Below are 16,354 nucleotides of genomic sequence, written 5' to 3'. Positions count from 1 at the left end.
CATCACTTTAAATTTCCCACAATGCACCAGAGACCACTAAATAGAATCACTCTGGGACGTTGTCGTAAATGTAAGATTACGAAAAATGAAGAAAGACTTACTTAGAAAAAAGAAGTTTATTACAATCATTTTTGTTATTTATTTATTCATTAGTGGGGTGGGGGGGAAGCTTTTTCAATTTGCGTGTAAGAGTCAAATCTTAAATCTGATGTAAATATTTATGGAGAAGTTGTTTAGTGTTTGCAGATTACTTTAAAACGGAGACAATCCAACACTATTTATCTTCAGTTCTGACTGAATGAATTACATAATTCATACCTGGCTCATCGTCGTTTTCTTCTTATTTCCAGAAAAGGAAAATTTATTGCATTATCATATTGTATGTGTGCGTGTGTTGCACCTTTAAAAAAGTGTTTTGCAGTTTCAGTGCATGATGAAAGTACTCCAGTTTTCAATAAAAAGATTATTTCATTGCTTTTGTAAAGCCCACCACTTTTAACTTTCCGTGAGGCCACAGCACATCCTGACCACCTTGAGGAGACGCCTTCAGACCTAGAGGCAGCCCTGGCTGCTATAACCCCATCAATTGCTATTAGCCACAACAAACCCGCCTTGTCCAGAGGCAGTGTGTCCTGTGTACGTGATGGATGCGAATAACAAAGCCACAAGCGCTGCCTGTGAGAAGGCCACACTGTTGGAGGTAAAAAGATGATGGGCTAGATGGGCCTTTGGTCTGATCCAGCCAAGGAAGGTTTTTTTTTGTTTAAATTGCTTAAAATGTTTACTCAGTAGATACAAAGATCAAGCTTTGCAAAAATAATAATAAAAGAGGACAAAGAAAAATATATTTACAATAACTGTAAGACATGTTTGCATCTTGTCATATAATTTGAGAGCACAATCAATCGTGTCCTTCACTCCAAAATTCATTGATCCTCGCCAAGTCCTCCTAAAATATGTTATTTTCCAGATTTTAGCAATGAAGATTTTTTTTTGCAGCTGTTAATAAGTTAGCTAGCTATTATTTTTGAATCTGCATCTAATACTTGAATCTTTCAATGACCCAGAAGCATTTTTTATTTTTTTGCATCTAGAGGTAGTGAATGTCCTCCTAGCCAAGGTTGCTTTTAAGTGTGTGGGGTTTTCCCTTTCATTCCTTATTAAAAATAAACCCAAGAAACAGTGCCCGCTTTCATCTGACAGGTTGGAGGGTGAGGAGGAGACCTCGACTTCTCTTTTCTCTTTCCCCTTTTCTCCCTCTCCTAAAAGCGAGACATTCCTGCGTTAACAGGGAACTCTTGTCTCCTTAGCCTATAAATAGCGTCCCAGGTTGACTTGGGGAGGGGGGGGCGGTATGTGTGCATGAAAAAAAGTGTGTGCAGGATGGGGGGAGCAACATGACCGAACGGTGGAATCTGCTAGGAGATTAGCCGTCCGCAGACACAGCACACTGCACCTGCTCCCAAGGTCTTCACATCAAGGGAAGTGGGGGGAGTTGCTAACTGGACTGAAGCATTAAATTAGCTGCAGCCATGGCTGGGCGAGGGGGGGCGGACAAAATGGGGGACTAGTCTGCGGGTGCCTGGCTCTTTTGAAGTCAATCCAGGCCCTTCTCTCTGAATAGTCCCTTTTCTTTAAATAATAATAATAAAAGGAATTATCTAGCCCTTTGCAATAAGGATGGGCAAAGGGAACAGCGGGGCTGTCAGGACAGGGTTTAGAATTGTAGAGTTGGAAGGGACCCTGGCGGTCATCTAGTCCAACGCAGGAATCTTTTTCCTGACCACGGGCCTCAAAGCCACAACCCTGAGATCGAGGGTCTTCCGACTGAAATATCAAGAATAGAAACATAGGCAACTGCCTTACACTGTTAGGCCCCTGGTCCATCTAACTTAGTATGGTCTCCACTGACCAGCAGCACCTCTCCAGGGTTTCAGACAAGATGTTCCCAGCCCCAACTCTACAGCTGGGACCTTCTGCATTCAAAGCATATGTCCTGTCTCTGAGCTACAGCTCTTATCCTACAGAGTCACAGTCACATTTTCAAGTAGGACACCTTGAACTGGACCAGGTAGCTCACTGGCAGCGAGCCGGCACAAGGCTTTGGGGCTGGCGATGACCCACAGTGCCACTCGCCAACGTGGCAGCTACATTTGGCACCATCTTCAAGGGCAGCCCCAACTAGAGCACCTTGCAGCAGTCCAGGTGGGAGGTGATGGGCACCTGCGGCCAGGAACAGCCACAGCTAGGGCACCAGCCGTAAGTGAGCAGTTTGTCAGTTTGGGCACATGGAGTTGTCCTTTCCGCTGAAAAGTCCAGAACCAGAGTCTGTTCCTCTGCATCTTCTTGGCCTCATCATGTGATTCACCTAACTGAGAATCCGCTTGTATCCAGATGCAGAGAATAAGCTCTCCTACTTGGGATGGTAAACCTGCAGCTAAGAATGGGTGGGTCTGTTTGTTTTCGTTTCTTGTTTTTACGGTCTTAAACCCAACTCTCTATATTTCAACATCAGTTTGCAATTATTTAAAGAGTCCTTGTTAAAATTATCTATCATTTGAGAGCAGATTTCTCTTAATGCTGTCAATTTTACCTAATGCACATTTTTGCAAAGCTGCTACCCTTAATATGAGTGTGTTTGTTCTTTTCACTAATACTGTACTTTTTTAAAAAAATAAATGACTTGATTGAAGAACTGCATTGCAAAATACAGAGAAGTGTGAATTTCACAGGGTGCAGAGGAGGCAAAAGGGATGTCCTGGGGCTGAATATATCCATGAACTGAAACCCACATACCTAATCGATGGAAATGTCTTTGTCTGGGTTGCAAGGGCCATTCTCATTTCTGCAGAACAGCTGCCAGAGGCAGAAGAGCCAGACTACTCCCCCCTCCTGCAATTAGCTGGCAATCTTGTGAGCCACATCCTCTCAGGGCCAAGCTTTTGACTCTAAAAGTGTCTTGTTTTTAACACCTTAAGTGTGCAGTAGGTTTGTCTTTTCAAACTGAAAGTTGCATCAGCTGGGGTTGGGGATGATAAATTGGCTGGATCAGGTGTTTGCATTGGGGAAATTTCCACCCTGCACTCCATTTATAGAATCATAGCATTATAGAGTTGGAAGGGACCACAAGGGTCATCTAGTCCAACCCCCTGCAACGCAGGACTTATTTATTTTTGCCCTGTGTGGGGTTCAAACCCACGACCCTGAGATTAAGAGTCTCATGCTCTACCGACTGAGCAGTGGTACTACAGATCTTCCTCGGGAGCACACGAAGGGAGTAAGGGGTCAAACTGCCCTTTCCCTGCTTGCTCCTGAGCCCTCACTGCATGAAGTGAAGGTACAGGGAATCAGGCAGAGGGGGCCTTCTTGGCAGTGGCACCTTCCCATCGTATGTCAAGGAGACAAAAGAACTACACAACTTTTAGAAGACATCTGAAGACAGCTCTGTATCAGGAAGTTTTTAATGTTTGACGTTTTATTATGTTTGTACAGTATATTTGTTAGAGGGCAGGGTAATAATAATAATAATAATAATAATAATAATAATAATAATAATAATACAGTGGTACCTCGGGTTAAGAACTTAATTTGTTCTAGAGGTCCGTTCTTAACCTGAAACTGTTCTTAACCTGAAGCACCACTTTAGCTAATGTGGCCTTCCGCTGGCGCAGCGCTTCTGCTGCGCGATTTCCGTTCTCATCCTGAAGCAAAGTTCTTAACCCGAGGTACTATTTCTGGGTTAGCAGAGTCTGTAACCTGAAGCGTCTGTAACCTGAGGTACCACTGTAATAATAATACTCCTCTTGGAGGCCCTTCCAACTCTACAATTCCTGGAAATTCGAACCAATGCAAAGGCCAGGTATCATCTAAACTTCACGTAAGCTTTGTGTAAGCAAATGTGCTGGACTGCTCAAGAAAGCAGTCTCCTGGCTGAGCCCCCGGCCTGTTTTGTTCCTCTTGGAGGAAGGGGGGCAGGAAGGGGAGCGAGAGACCAGGATGCCAGGATTGCTCTGCTCCAGCAAACTACATCCTGGGCCTTCCAAACACCCCTCAAACTCACCCACCCCGGAGGAACAAAGGAACATTGCCAGTGCCTGCCAAGTGTGGGGCAGGTGCCCAGACAGAGATGCTGGGGGGAGGGTGAGAGAAGGTTGAGAACGCGCTGCAAGCACAGGTGGGGCACAGCAACCAAGGGACGACCATCGCTCAAAGCCACGGGTGTGACCAACCAGGGCATTTTGCTTTCTTTTTCTAATAATAATAATTTATTATTTATTCCCCACCCATCTGGCTGGGTTTCCCCAGCCACTCTGGGCGGCTTCCAACAGAATATTAAAATACAATAACCTATTAAACATTAAAAGGTTCCCTAAACAGGGCTGCCTTCAGATGTCTTCTAAAAGTCTGGTAGTCTCTCTGACATCTGGTGGGAGGGCGTTCCACTGGCGGGTGCCACTACCAAGAAGGCCCTCTGCCTGGTTTCCTGTAACTTGGCTTCTCGCAGCAAGGGAACCGCCAGAAGGCCCTCAGCGCTGGACCTCAGTGTCCGGGCTGAATGATGTGGGTGGAGACGCTCCTTCAGGTATACTGGACTGAGGCCGTTTAGGGCTGTAAAGGTCAGCACCAACACTTTGAATTGTGCTTGGAAACGTACTGGCAGCCAATGTAGGTCTTATAGGGTCTCGGCGGCCACTCCCAGTTACCAGTCTAGCTGCTGCATTCTGGATTAGTTGTGGTTTCTGGTAGCCCCACACAGAGCGCATTGCAGTAGTCCAAGTGAGAGATAACTAGAGCATGCACCACTCTAGCGAAACAGTCTGAGACAGCCTTAATATGCAGATGCAGGCAGCCTTCCTCAAGAAAGGCAAACGCAGAGTGGCAGTGGTTTGTGAGAGTGGCTCTCTGCACATGCTCAGAAGGCTGCCCTGCCCTTGCCACACACAGGTCCCCAAGGGCCAGAAAGCCCTGCCACCCCTCCCTAGAGCATGATGTGCACTTGAAGTCTTTCCGACACCCACCCGCCCTCCCAAAATAACACCCCTCTTGTCTTCCTGCCTCTGTGGTTCCTCCCCACTCTGTCTCACCTCAGCATCTTCTTCTGAGCTCTGAGCCCCAGAAGCTACTTTCACTCCTAACCACACAGCTGTGCAAATTGCAGCCGCGATGTGGCCGACAACCTTCCCTGCTGCTCGCTTAATGCTGTGGGGGCTCTGGATAGCTGCCCCCTTTGCTAGCACCTTTCTGGCCCCAGACCTGAGCACGGTGAGAGGGCCTGAAGGGGAGGGCAGAGGTGAGGGTGAAGGGTGGGGGCTCAGGTGGCCAAGGAGGGTGGTGTGCAAGGGATTTATTCAAGTACTGTTGCTTCGCATGCCATGCCCGCCTGATTCTCCCTGACGGGGCTCCTGTGCTTTTAATAGCTGCCTTACAGGCAGACATTCAACTGGTGAAGCTTAGGAACACAGGAAGCTGCCCTTTACACTGAGTCAGGCTGTTTGTCCATCTAGCTCAGTGTTGACTACACTGACTGGCAGCAGTTCTCTGGGGTTTCGGATTGGGGACATGGTTTGTTCATTTTGGGAGTCAAAAGCACAGGCGTCAGAAGAAAAGATGGCCGCCCAATGGAATAAAAAACGAAGTGTCTGGGCCATGGGTAGGCAAACTAAGGCCCAGGGGCCGGATCCGGCCCAATCGCCTTCTAAATCCGGGAATCAGCATGTTTTTACATGAGTAGAATGTGTCCTTTTATTTAAAATTCATCTCTGGGTTATTTGGGGGCATAGGAATTCGTTCATTTCCCCCCAATATATTGTATTTTTTGCTCTATAAGACTCACTTTTTCCCTCATAAAAAATAAGGAGAAATGTGTGTGTGTCTTATGGAGCGAATGCAGGCTGCGCAGCTATCCCAGAAGCCAGAACAGCAAGAGGGATTGCTGCTTTCACTGCGCAGTGATCCCTCTTGCTGTTCTGGCTTCTGAGATTCAGAATTTTTTTTCTTCTTGTTTTCCTCCCCAGTTTTCCTCCCCAGTCTTGTGGTCTGGTGCGTCTTATAGAGCAAAAAATATGGTAGTCTGGCCCCCCACAAGGTCTGAGGGACAGTGGACCGGCCTCCTGCTGAAAAAGTTTGCTGACTCCTGGTCTAGGCCAAATGGGGTTGCCAGCAATGGATAGAACTAAGATTGTAAAAGAGAAAAAAATGGAGGGGGGGATCGTTTGTGATATTCCCTGGAGAGATTCAATTAACCCTCTCTGTGCCTTTTGCTTTTGTCTCAGTCCCAACTGACTCAGATGTTCCAGGATTTTATGAGGCAGTTCAATAAAACCTACCTGAGCCAAGAAGGTAACAGCAGCATTGATTCCCATTGGGTTAGGGTGTGGGTAAGGGAAGATGGCGGGAGGGGAGGGGTCCTCTCTGGGGAGAACAAGCCCCACACGTTGAGCACAAGATTCCTGCATTGCTGGGGGTTGGACTAGATGACCCCTGAGGCCCCTTCCAGCACTGCAGTTCTAGGATTCTATGAGAGCAATAATAGAATTCACAGTCAGTTTCATGGCTGAGCAGAACCGGGTTCCTCTCTGCATCCTGGCTTTTCTGCAAGACTTTGAATATTGGCTCACCGCGGCAACCCAGCTTGAAAAACTACTTGCAGCTCTTTGGCAGCAAGCAGGAGCCTCTGAGCATGAGGAGAGTGCTTTCTGAGGCTAGGCTTCTTGGGCTGAGGTTCAAGACAGGAACAAAAGAATGATGATGATGGGCAATGTCTCTTCAGATCGAGGATGGGGAAACTGTGGCCCTCTTGACCTTGCCGGACTCTGACTCCCATCAGCCTCCAGGCAGCATAGCTAATGGGCCAGCGAGGATGGGAGTTGGGGTCCAGCTACATCTTCTGAAGAGCCTGACAGGTTCCCCCCACCTGCTCTCTAATTTGCATCTCTTGGCTTGCTCCAAAATGTGGAATATGCACAACCTTTGGGCTGTGTTTGGGGGCCTTCTCCTTCTCTGGGGGCACCACTGATTCTCCTTCCTTCACTGTCTCCTCTTGATTTCTGACCCCAGAGATGCAATATCGGTTCAAGGTCTTTGTGCAGAACTTAGAAGTCAGCCGGCGGCTGCAGGCTGAGGAGTTAGGGACGGCGCAGTACGGGGTCACCCGCTTCAGTGACTTGACAGGTAAAAGTGTGTGTGTGTGTGTGTGTGTGAGAGAGAGAGAGAGAGAGAGAGAGAGAGAGAGAGAGAGAGGAGGCTGGATGTTGGGTGTTATTAAATTAGAGAGAGAGAGAGGAGGCTGGATGTTGGGTGTTATTAAATTAAAGGGCATCACAGAGCCGAGGCTGGGCTTGCCCAGTGGGCCATCTTTTTCTTAATCTTGCCAGGGCCTTGTGACATTCTCAGGCAGGTAGGAATTCAACTGGAGAAAATTGTAGCCAAGAAAGGCTGCAGCTGTTGGATTTCAGTTTGTGGAGGAGCTAATGCCGGTAATTTCAGACGAAACGAAACAAAGCCATTGGGTGGTGAAGGGGAGAGGGTCTGTAGCTTTACCTCTGAATGTTTCAAACTCAACAAGACCTTGATGGCTTCCAGGGCAGGATTCAGGTATCAACTGGGGCTCAGGAAGCAGCAGCAGGCCAGGAAAAATCATACAAAATAATTCAGAACGCTCGAACTCCAGACCACCCAGTGAAGCTGAAGATTCAGAGCAGACAAAAAAGGAAGTCCTACCTCACACAGAACCTAGTTAAAACTTTGGAGCTCACTCCCACAAGATGTAGTGACATATCCCAGCTAGTCAAAAGCTCTCAAGGAGGGTGTGAAGCAGGTCCAGTGAGGGGTATTGTTTGGGGAGCAGCCCAAGGGGCAAATAGAGAAGCCTGGAGGCAGGGCCGGATTTAGGTTTGATGAGACCCTAAGCTACTGAAGGGAATGGGGCCCTTTATAGGTCCAGCTGTCCTTTGTCAACAACAAATTGTCACTGGTTTTTGTGTTGAATATATGCTATATGGTAATTTATGGACCTGATAGGTATCTATAAAGCTATTTGCACATATTACCATGCAACCAGTCCATACAGAATGTAGGCACCCTATCTACAGAAATGAGCAAGCAGGTCCTATTTTAGGGAGCATGGTAGCAAGCGGGGCCCATTACTTACATCATAGGAGCCTACACAACACAAAACACTTGCTGTATGTAGGTTTTATTTTATTTGTTTTTTATCTTGTATTTTGGAAATGTACATCCAGGTTTTTTTCCTTCAAATTTTTTTGGGGGGCCCTAAGAGAGTGAGGCCCTAAGCTATAGCTTGTTCAGCTTATATGTAAATCCAGCACTGCCTGGAGGGCCACATATGGGCCTGAGGCCTGAGGTTCCCTGTCCTGGCGTCACACACATTACAAGACATGCACATATCTGCTTGTGGAGGTGACTGACGGAGCACAACGCCCCCCTTTCTTTTCCTTTTCCCACCACACAGAAAGTGAGTTTGTGATGATGTTTGGCATCCCTCAACCCTCCCAGCTCAGCCTGCCCCCCAGCTTGAGGGTCTCGGATAACTCCCGCCTGGGGAAATTAACCAAATCCTGCGACTGGAGGAAAGCTGGCGTCATCCCAGCCGTAAAATACCAAGTAAGTAGACAGAAAGGGATTGTGCAATGCTTCGGCATACTCGTCCTGCCCCACAGAGATGGGGTGGAGGAGGTATTAAGGCCAGTGTACCCCCCACACAGATGGCATTGTGGTCTAAACCACAGAGCCTAGGGCTTGCCGATCAGGTCGGTGGTTCGAATCCCTGCAACGGGGTGAGCTCCCGTTGCTGGGTCCCTGCTCCTGCCAACCCAACAGTTCGAAAGCACATCAATGTGCAAATAGATAAATAGGTAACGCTCTGATGGGAAGGTAAATGGTGTTTCTGTGCGCTGCTCTGGTTCGCCAGAAGTGGCTAGTCATGCTAGCCACATGACCTGGAACGCCGGCTCCCTTGGCCAGTAAAGTGAGATGGGCACCGCAACCCCAGAGTCATCCGCGACTGGACGTAACGGTCAGGGGTCCCTTTACCTTTACCTTTTACCCTACACAAGTGATTCCCCAGTCTCTTCTCTGTCCTGCTTTGCCTGAGCAATGGGAAGTTCAAGGGGGGCTGTTGTAGGGTTCCCTTTAGAGAATGGACAAGAGACTTCAAAGCCCTTTCTGAAAGCCTCAATTTGTTTAATAAGCTTATAACAGGGAATCGATGCAGCCAATGGGAGCTTCAAGGCAGAATCGAAAGCCATTCTAGAGTCATCCACACTGAGGGCACAGAGAACCAAGTCTCCCTTGAATCACGCAAGCGAGGGTTGTGCAGGGCTGTCAATTTCTGTTTCAGTTTATCATTTTTCAACTCCTCAGTTCAGTTCTCTGTACATCTTTGTTTGCAATCCCCAAAGTAAAAATTCATTAGCATCCTAGTGCACATTTACCCTGACAGGCACATTTTGGCATTCAGTTTTGCCACCTGGTATATACTGGTACATTTTTTATTTTATTTTTTGCAGGCAATTTCCCCTAATACAATGCATTTTAAAAAATGTTTTCAATAATATATGCATTCTAACACCCACTTCTCCTACGATAATAGACACTTGGTTTGTCTGGAGAGCCGCAGTAGAAAAGTGGGAGGGAAAAAGTGTCGATTTCAGAGGATGTCTGCGTTGTGGTTCGCATATTGTTTTGGAAAGTGCAAATCAGGGACGTTTGCACTAGAATCCAAACTGAATTTCCTCCCTATCCTTGACACCACTGGTGCTACAGTGCGCTAAAGCAGTCCAGGAGGGGACTGATGGGGAAATGCGCTGAGAAGTGTGGGGTGAACGAGTTATGGGCAGGAAGACGTGTGATGGTTGTGCAAGCAAATCTGGGTGAACGCTCACTGCTAACAAAGCGGAACAAATGCTCCGTAAAGAACGGACCTAGTCTAACTTCTTACACCAGCTTTGTGCAAGCAAATCAGGAAGAATGACTGCTGCATAAAGAGGGTGTCTTGAGGGCCCCCCAGCATTCAGCCTGATATCTAGCTGATTCTACCACCCTCATTGTTTTATTTTCATTCTAGGAAATGCTTTAGTTTTCCAGTAAATTTTCTATGTGGGCAACCGGCTGTTTAAAGGCATCAGAACAAGGCTGGGGGAGTGGGGGGTGGGAAGGGTGTCAGCTTATGGCTTATCTCCCAAGTCTATGTTAGGGTTTTTGAGAACAGAATTTTGGGGACGGAACAGGGGTGGGGGAGAAGAGGATGGGATATGTCCCAGGTTAACTATTCCTGCTCCCTACAATCTCTCTTCCCTTCCCCTCCCAGGGCAAAAAGTGCAGGTCTTGCTGGGCTTTTGCTGCTGTGTCCAACATTGAGGCCTTATGGAACATCCACAGACATGTGCCAAGGAACCTTTCGGTCCAGGGTATGTCGGGCATTGGGAGAGCAGGGCAAGGGGTGGGTGGGTGGCCAGAGACAGGCAAGGCATGGGAGTATATTTTAGGCACAGGAGCTCATCATGGTAATCGCCTTCCCATAGCCACACCCCAAACATCTCAGTGGGCTGGCTCTTGAGCCGTCCCACCCCAAGCAGGGCACTATGACAGGTGGGCAGGGCCACCTATCTGTCAATCACTGGCAGGGATGGGCAAATGTGACAATTTCACTTTCTCTCGGTTTCTCATTTTTCCATTCTCATGTTCGGTGCTCCACATCAGTTTGCAGTTTGTTTGTTTTTTTAAATCACAAGCACTCTAGTATGGATTTCCCCTAATGTAACATTTTTGAAAGCCATTTCCCCTAATAGGCACATTTTTTGCAAAACAGCTTCCCCTAACAAAATGCATTTGATTTCCACTAACATATGCACTTCCATTCACAGCTTACCCCACTCAGTTTATGCCAATTTGTAATAATAATAATAATTTATTATTTATACCCCACCCATCTGGCTGAGTTTCCCCAGGCACTCTGGGCGGCTCCCAATCAAGTGTTAAAAACAGTACAGTACACTTTATCTGGCCAGAGAACTGCATTGCAAAATTTGCAAAATGTGAATTTCGAAGGAAAGCTGTTTTTCCAGTTTGTTTGTTGTTTTGGAAAGGGGGAATTAGTTAGGTTCGCCTTTAAATGCGAATTGAATCAAAAGTCTCGCCCATCCCTAATCACTGGATGTCTAAAAAACCCCACAGGTATCTTGACTTGAGTTCAAGTTACGCTGCAAAGGAAGGTCCCAGCCAATCCAAGTGGGAATCTCTTCAGTTGAATCTGCCAAACTGGCTCCGAGCTGTGTAGTCTGCCCCATCCTTGCTAGCTGGAAGGTTCTTCTTTTCGCCAAGGCATGGAGATTACATTCCAAAGGCTGGAGACAGATTTCTAGCTATCAGGAGACCCTCGCTTGTCATTCATTGACTGTTGTCTTTCTTACACGAGTTAATGGGAGCTACCAGTGCTGAACCCAGACATCAGCCTAGCAAATAGCACTTATGCTGTAATTTGTGGTTGAAAAAGAAAGGGGGGGGGGAGAGTGAAAACATTACTGTTCTCCTTTTGTCCTTCCACTGAAACATTTCCATGTAGGGTCCATTTACTGTTCAGCCATTCAGGAAATTTTACAAAGCAAGCTTTGGGTCTAAGCACTGGCAGGGACCATCAAAGGGACGGTTGTGTGTATATTGAACCCAAACCACCAGTCCAGTTTGGGATTCTCCTTAGGATGGGTTGACTCTTTGTTCTTCCATTTCAGAGGTAGTAGATTGCACATACAACAAGATCGGTTGCCTGGGAGGCTATGTGTGGGATGGACTCCGGACTGTCTTCAACAGCAGTACGCAAACCTTTTGAATTCCCACTCTTCTTATTTATTTTCTGTTGGAACAACCCTTATAGCCTGCCTTTCCCCCATGGATCTGGGCTATTATGTTCCCTGCCAACATATTTTACCCTCACAACAAACCCTGCAATGCTGTTAGCCAGGTAGATACAGTCCCAGTTTAATTCAGAATTATTACAGGGCCTTTAAGCATGAGTCAACAGTGTGATGCAGCAGTAAAAAAAAGCTAATGCTACCCTAGGCTGCATCAACCGAAGTATAGGGTCCCGATCCAGGGAAGTCATAGTCCCGCTCTATTCTGCCTTGGTCAGACCACACCTGGAATACTGTGTCCAGTTCTGGGCACCACAATTTAAGAAGGATGTTGACAAGCTGGAACGTGTGCAAAGGAAGGCAACCAAGAAGATCAGGAGTCTTGAAAGCAAGCCTTATGAGGAACGGTTGAAGGAGCTGGGTATGTTTAGCCTGGAAAAGAGGAGACTGAGAGGAGATAGGATCAAGTATCTAAAGGGCTGTCAGATGGAAGATGGAGCGAGCTTATTGTCTGCTTCTCCAGAAAGTTGAATCCCAACCGACTGATTCAAAACACAAGAAAATAGATTCTGACTTAACATTAGGAAGAACTGTTTGGCAGAACTGTAAGGCCAGACTACCTTAGAAGGTGATGGACTGTCCTTCCTTGGAGGTCTTCAAGCAAAGGTTGGACGGTCATCTGTCATGGATGCTTTGGTTGAGATTCCCACATTGCAGGGGGTGGGACTAGATGACCCTCAGGGTCCCTTCCCACTCTATGACTCTTTGATTCTAGGAATGTAGGAAGCTGCCTTTCACTGAGTCACACCTGGGGTCCATGTAGCTCAGGGTGGTCTCTGCTGGCCAGCAGAGGCTCTCCAGGGTTTCAGATCTGCCCCAACTACGTGGGGAATATGGGAACTGAACTTGGGACCTTCTGCGAGTGGGTGCTCTGCTACTGAGCTAGGGCCCTTCCCTATCTCTGCACTCCTGGCACTTTTGCATATTTCACCCCACTCCTTGGATCTTGTCTTTACTCCCTCCTGCCCCAAGAGACTAGGCAAACTAAAATTCGGGAAGCTAATTGGCCTGGCATTGTATAAACTGGAGAGGTTGGCTGGGACCTGTGTGTGTGTGTTTTCCTGCTTAAGTGGGGAAGGGGAGAAGGGGGGTATGCGCTGCCTTCCCCCAGCCCACTGCTATTCACCTGCTGTGTCTTCCCTCCTTCCCAGGCGGACTGTCAAGCAGCCTTCTGTACCCCTACACCGGCAGAAATCAGACATGCCAGAAGCACCAGAAACGAACAGTTACCCACATCGACGGCTATGAATTACTCCCCAGGGATGAGAATTGTAAGGATTTACTAGCCCATGGCAGAGTAGGAGGTCTGTGGGGGAAGTGGGTGTGAATTGCAACTTCGCACAGTAAGAAAAGGATAAGAAGGCATAATTTGTTAATGGAGGTGTTAGAACTGAACCTTTCTGATTCCAGAGGTGTGGGAAATTTGCCTCTAGCAAATACGCAGTAAGGGAAGGAGAATGCACTCTGCACATGTTTAGAGGGTGCTCTCCTCTGCTGGTATTATCCATAACTGGGCCTAGGCTCTTGACTCAGTGTAATGAATGAACATGTAGCAGGAGGAAAGGGTTGTGTTCTGGGACAAGGAAGAAGCATCATTTAGGTTAAAGCAAAGGCAAACCTTTTTCCGCTGAGGGCCACATTCCCTTAGGGGGAATCTCTTGAGGGCCACATGCTGGTGGTGGGCAGTACCAGGGGCAAAAATGGGCAAAATTGCATATCACTCACACATGATGCAGTAGACTAGAGGAAGTGATTTCCAGAAGGGTGATCCAGAGAACAAGAGGATTATATGGAAGAGGTTGAAACTCTTTTCTTTTCAGAGATTTGGGCTCACTTTGCCTTGCCATCGCCTGCTCTTTGGCCAGAGGCTTTGTCTTTAGTTGCCACACTGAGGAGCCAAATAGCATTCCGCGTTCCAGGAGCAAGCTTCTGAGCAGCGCAGAAAACTTTGTCAGGCGGGCCAAAAAATCACAATCCAATTGATCGAGGGATGAAGTTATAGCTCCAGGTTTACTGACCCAGCAAAACTGTCGGTTCTCAAAACAACAGAGTGGAAAGTTTTATTGGGTCAGTGCTAACTGGGCAGGTGATAGATTTTCTCATTCCCTCCTCCCTGGTTTTGCTCTAGAATGGGTAGACCTGTAAAATGCTGTGTCACTTGAAAGCAGTTTGAACATTGGTCAGGCTGCAGCGATTCACCTAACCTCTGACAAGGCCCTAAGCCAATGGAGGCTAGTTGTGGGTGGTGGGGTGGTGGGGGGAAGGGGCTACTCATTAGAAAAGTCGCTGTGGACATTCTCAGAGGCCTTCCTCATAATTCCTCATGTTCTAAGACTGAACTTGGACACTAGAATATATATTTGGAGAAAGGGGTTATTGGGTTGTTTTTGGTTTTATTTTTATTTCGATTATATTTATATTGTGATTTTATGTTGTAAATGGCCCGAGACCTGTGGGTACAGGGTGGTATACAAATTTTAATAATAATAATAATAATAATAATAATAATAATAATAATAATAATAATAATAGTCTAGTTTGCTATAAAAGCTAGGGTTCGCCTATCTTCTCCTCACCCCAGTGCTAACTCTTGGCTTCCCCTCCCCGCTGCATTTCTCAGATATCGCTAGATTCGTTGCTTCCCAGGGGCCTGTAACTGCCCTCCTTAACCAGGCTCGCCTTCAGGTAGGTGCCCAACAGAGTGGAAGAGAAATCCCATCTCACCCACCAACTTACCCAACTTGTTTGCTCATGCCCTCTCCAGCGGCGTCTGGTGCCCCTTGCTGCTGGTAGGACAGGAGGCAGGGAGGCGAACACTAGGTGGCGCCAGAGCCCCTGACAGGCAGAGCCAACTCATTCTGGTTCATCTATGCTACATCCTCCTCCCAGCTGAGTTTTCCAAGGGGAAACACTGTTACTAAGGAGGAAGCAGACAGGCAGGCCAGTTCCAAGTAAGAAAGCAGGAGGGTGGGGCAGTGGCGGGCTTTGGGCTCTCAAATGTCGGTGGTGCCCTGTGCGGCTGAACCAGTCGCACTACCCTAAAAACACCCGGGTTGGAGGCAGGCTGCGGGCAAACTGAGGTTGATGGAACGGCATCGCATTCACACGAATGGCCGCCTTGCTTTCTGCTGATTTAGACCTGCTCTTTCCCCCTTTCTCCCTCTCTGCTAGAATTACCAGAAGGGCATCATCCGATCCCCTTCCCAGTCCTGCAACCCGATGCTACTAGATCATGCTGCGCTCATTGTGGGCTACGATGAAGGTGAGCAAAGGGCTCCACTCTCTTGTCTGTGCAGGGCAATTATTAGACTCCAGGTCTATAGCTGCTGTTCTGTAAAATCCTCCTCTCCTCTTGCACTCATTGTCTCCGGACTATACCATTTTAGATTGCTGGTGATGGCTGCCATGACGGAATGCTCCACTCCCATTTTGGCCAGGGGGGGCGGACCCTGAAGATATCCTGACATGTTAGCTTTCTATGTGCAGGGATTCTTTTTTTCATGGAGGATCCTAGAATTGGAAGGGACCCCCGAGGGTCATCTAGCCCAACCCCCTGCAATGCAGGAATCTCAACTAGATCATCCATGACAAACGGCCATCCAACCTCTGCTTAACAACCTCCAAGGAAGGACAGTCAACCACCTTCCAAGGGAGTCTGTCCCACTGTCAAACAGTTCTTCCTAATGTTTAGTCAGAATCTTCTTTTTTTGTAACTTGAACCATTGGCTCAGGTTCTCCAGAGCCAGAGAAAAACAAGCTTGCTCCAGCATGGAGCTCCCGTGTTGAGTCTGCCTACATGAGACAATACTGACCAAAAGCCTATCTGGTCAACTCCTCCCTGTCCTTCAGGAAATGTGTCAATTATTTCCAGTTTTTTGAAGTCTTTTGGCTGGGTAGCTGCTGCTGTTTTTACTGCCACATGGACTGAATAGGACAGCTGTTCCCAGACTTTGTCCCTCACAGACCGCTTAAAAATGGCTGGTGGTCTTGATAGACCAGGCATCCCCAACCTGCAGCCCTCCAGATGTTTTGGCCTACAACTCCCATGATCCCTAGCTAACAGGACCAGTGGTGAGGGATGATGGGAATTGTAGTCCAAAACATCTGGAGGGCCGAAGGCTGGGGCTGCCTGTGGTAGACCATTTTGTGATTCCCCCCCCTGCCTGTCACAGGAACTGTAATGCAGCATACTAGATGCTGTAGGAAAGCTGTCTTCATCTGCAGCTGGAAAGGGCTGTGTGGTCAGGGTGCAATTTGACTGCCTTAGTGAGGAGAAGACCAGAGTGGATTTTTTATCCCTCTTCTGTAATACTATGAAAATAATTGGGTTTATATTTTATTTTAAGGAAGTATTTCTAAACCACCCCCTCATAAACTATCAATACTGATATGGTACTTTGGGGAATTTGGAATGCTTCAGGTGCATT

The 16,354-nt window shown here is 47.5% G+C and overlaps 1 protein-coding gene across 8 annotated transcripts in view; it reads left to right on the top strand.

Moving 5' to 3' along the window:
- CTSW (cathepsin W) overlaps positions 1 to 16,354 on the top strand; it is a 30,022-nt gene that overhangs the window by 9,994 nt on the left and 3,674 nt on the right. For 2 of the 8 annotated variants that reach the window (XM_082202827.1, XM_082202826.1), the window contains exons 3-9: positions 7,057 to 7,170; positions 8,471 to 8,622; positions 10,328 to 10,427; positions 11,748 to 11,828; positions 13,079 to 13,198; positions 14,548 to 14,612; positions 15,099 to 15,189. In XM_082202827.1, the coding sequence (XP_082058953.1) occupies positions 7,057 to 7,170; positions 8,471 to 8,622; positions 10,328 to 10,427; positions 11,748 to 11,828; positions 13,079 to 13,198; positions 14,548 to 14,612; positions 15,099 to 15,189 (723 nt within the window). Of the gene's footprint in view, positions 1 to 485; positions 701 to 4,142; positions 4,219 to 5,042; positions 5,263 to 5,345; positions 5,651 to 6,272; positions 6,340 to 7,056; positions 7,171 to 8,470; positions 8,623 to 10,327; positions 10,428 to 11,747; positions 11,829 to 13,078; positions 13,199 to 14,547; positions 14,613 to 15,098; positions 15,190 to 16,354 lie in introns of those variants that run through there. The other 6 variants (XM_082202825.1, XM_082202831.1, XM_082202828.1 and 3 more) reach the window with 6 other exon arrangements.

The sequence above is a fragment of the Podarcis vaucheri genome, assembly GCF_965113315.1.
Source record: "Podarcis vaucheri genome assembly, chromosome: 16".
Classification (NCBI taxonomy): Eukaryota; Metazoa; Chordata; class Lepidosauria; order Squamata; family Lacertidae; genus Podarcis; species Podarcis vaucheri.
This window is presented reverse-complemented; position numbering and strand designations above follow the sequence as displayed.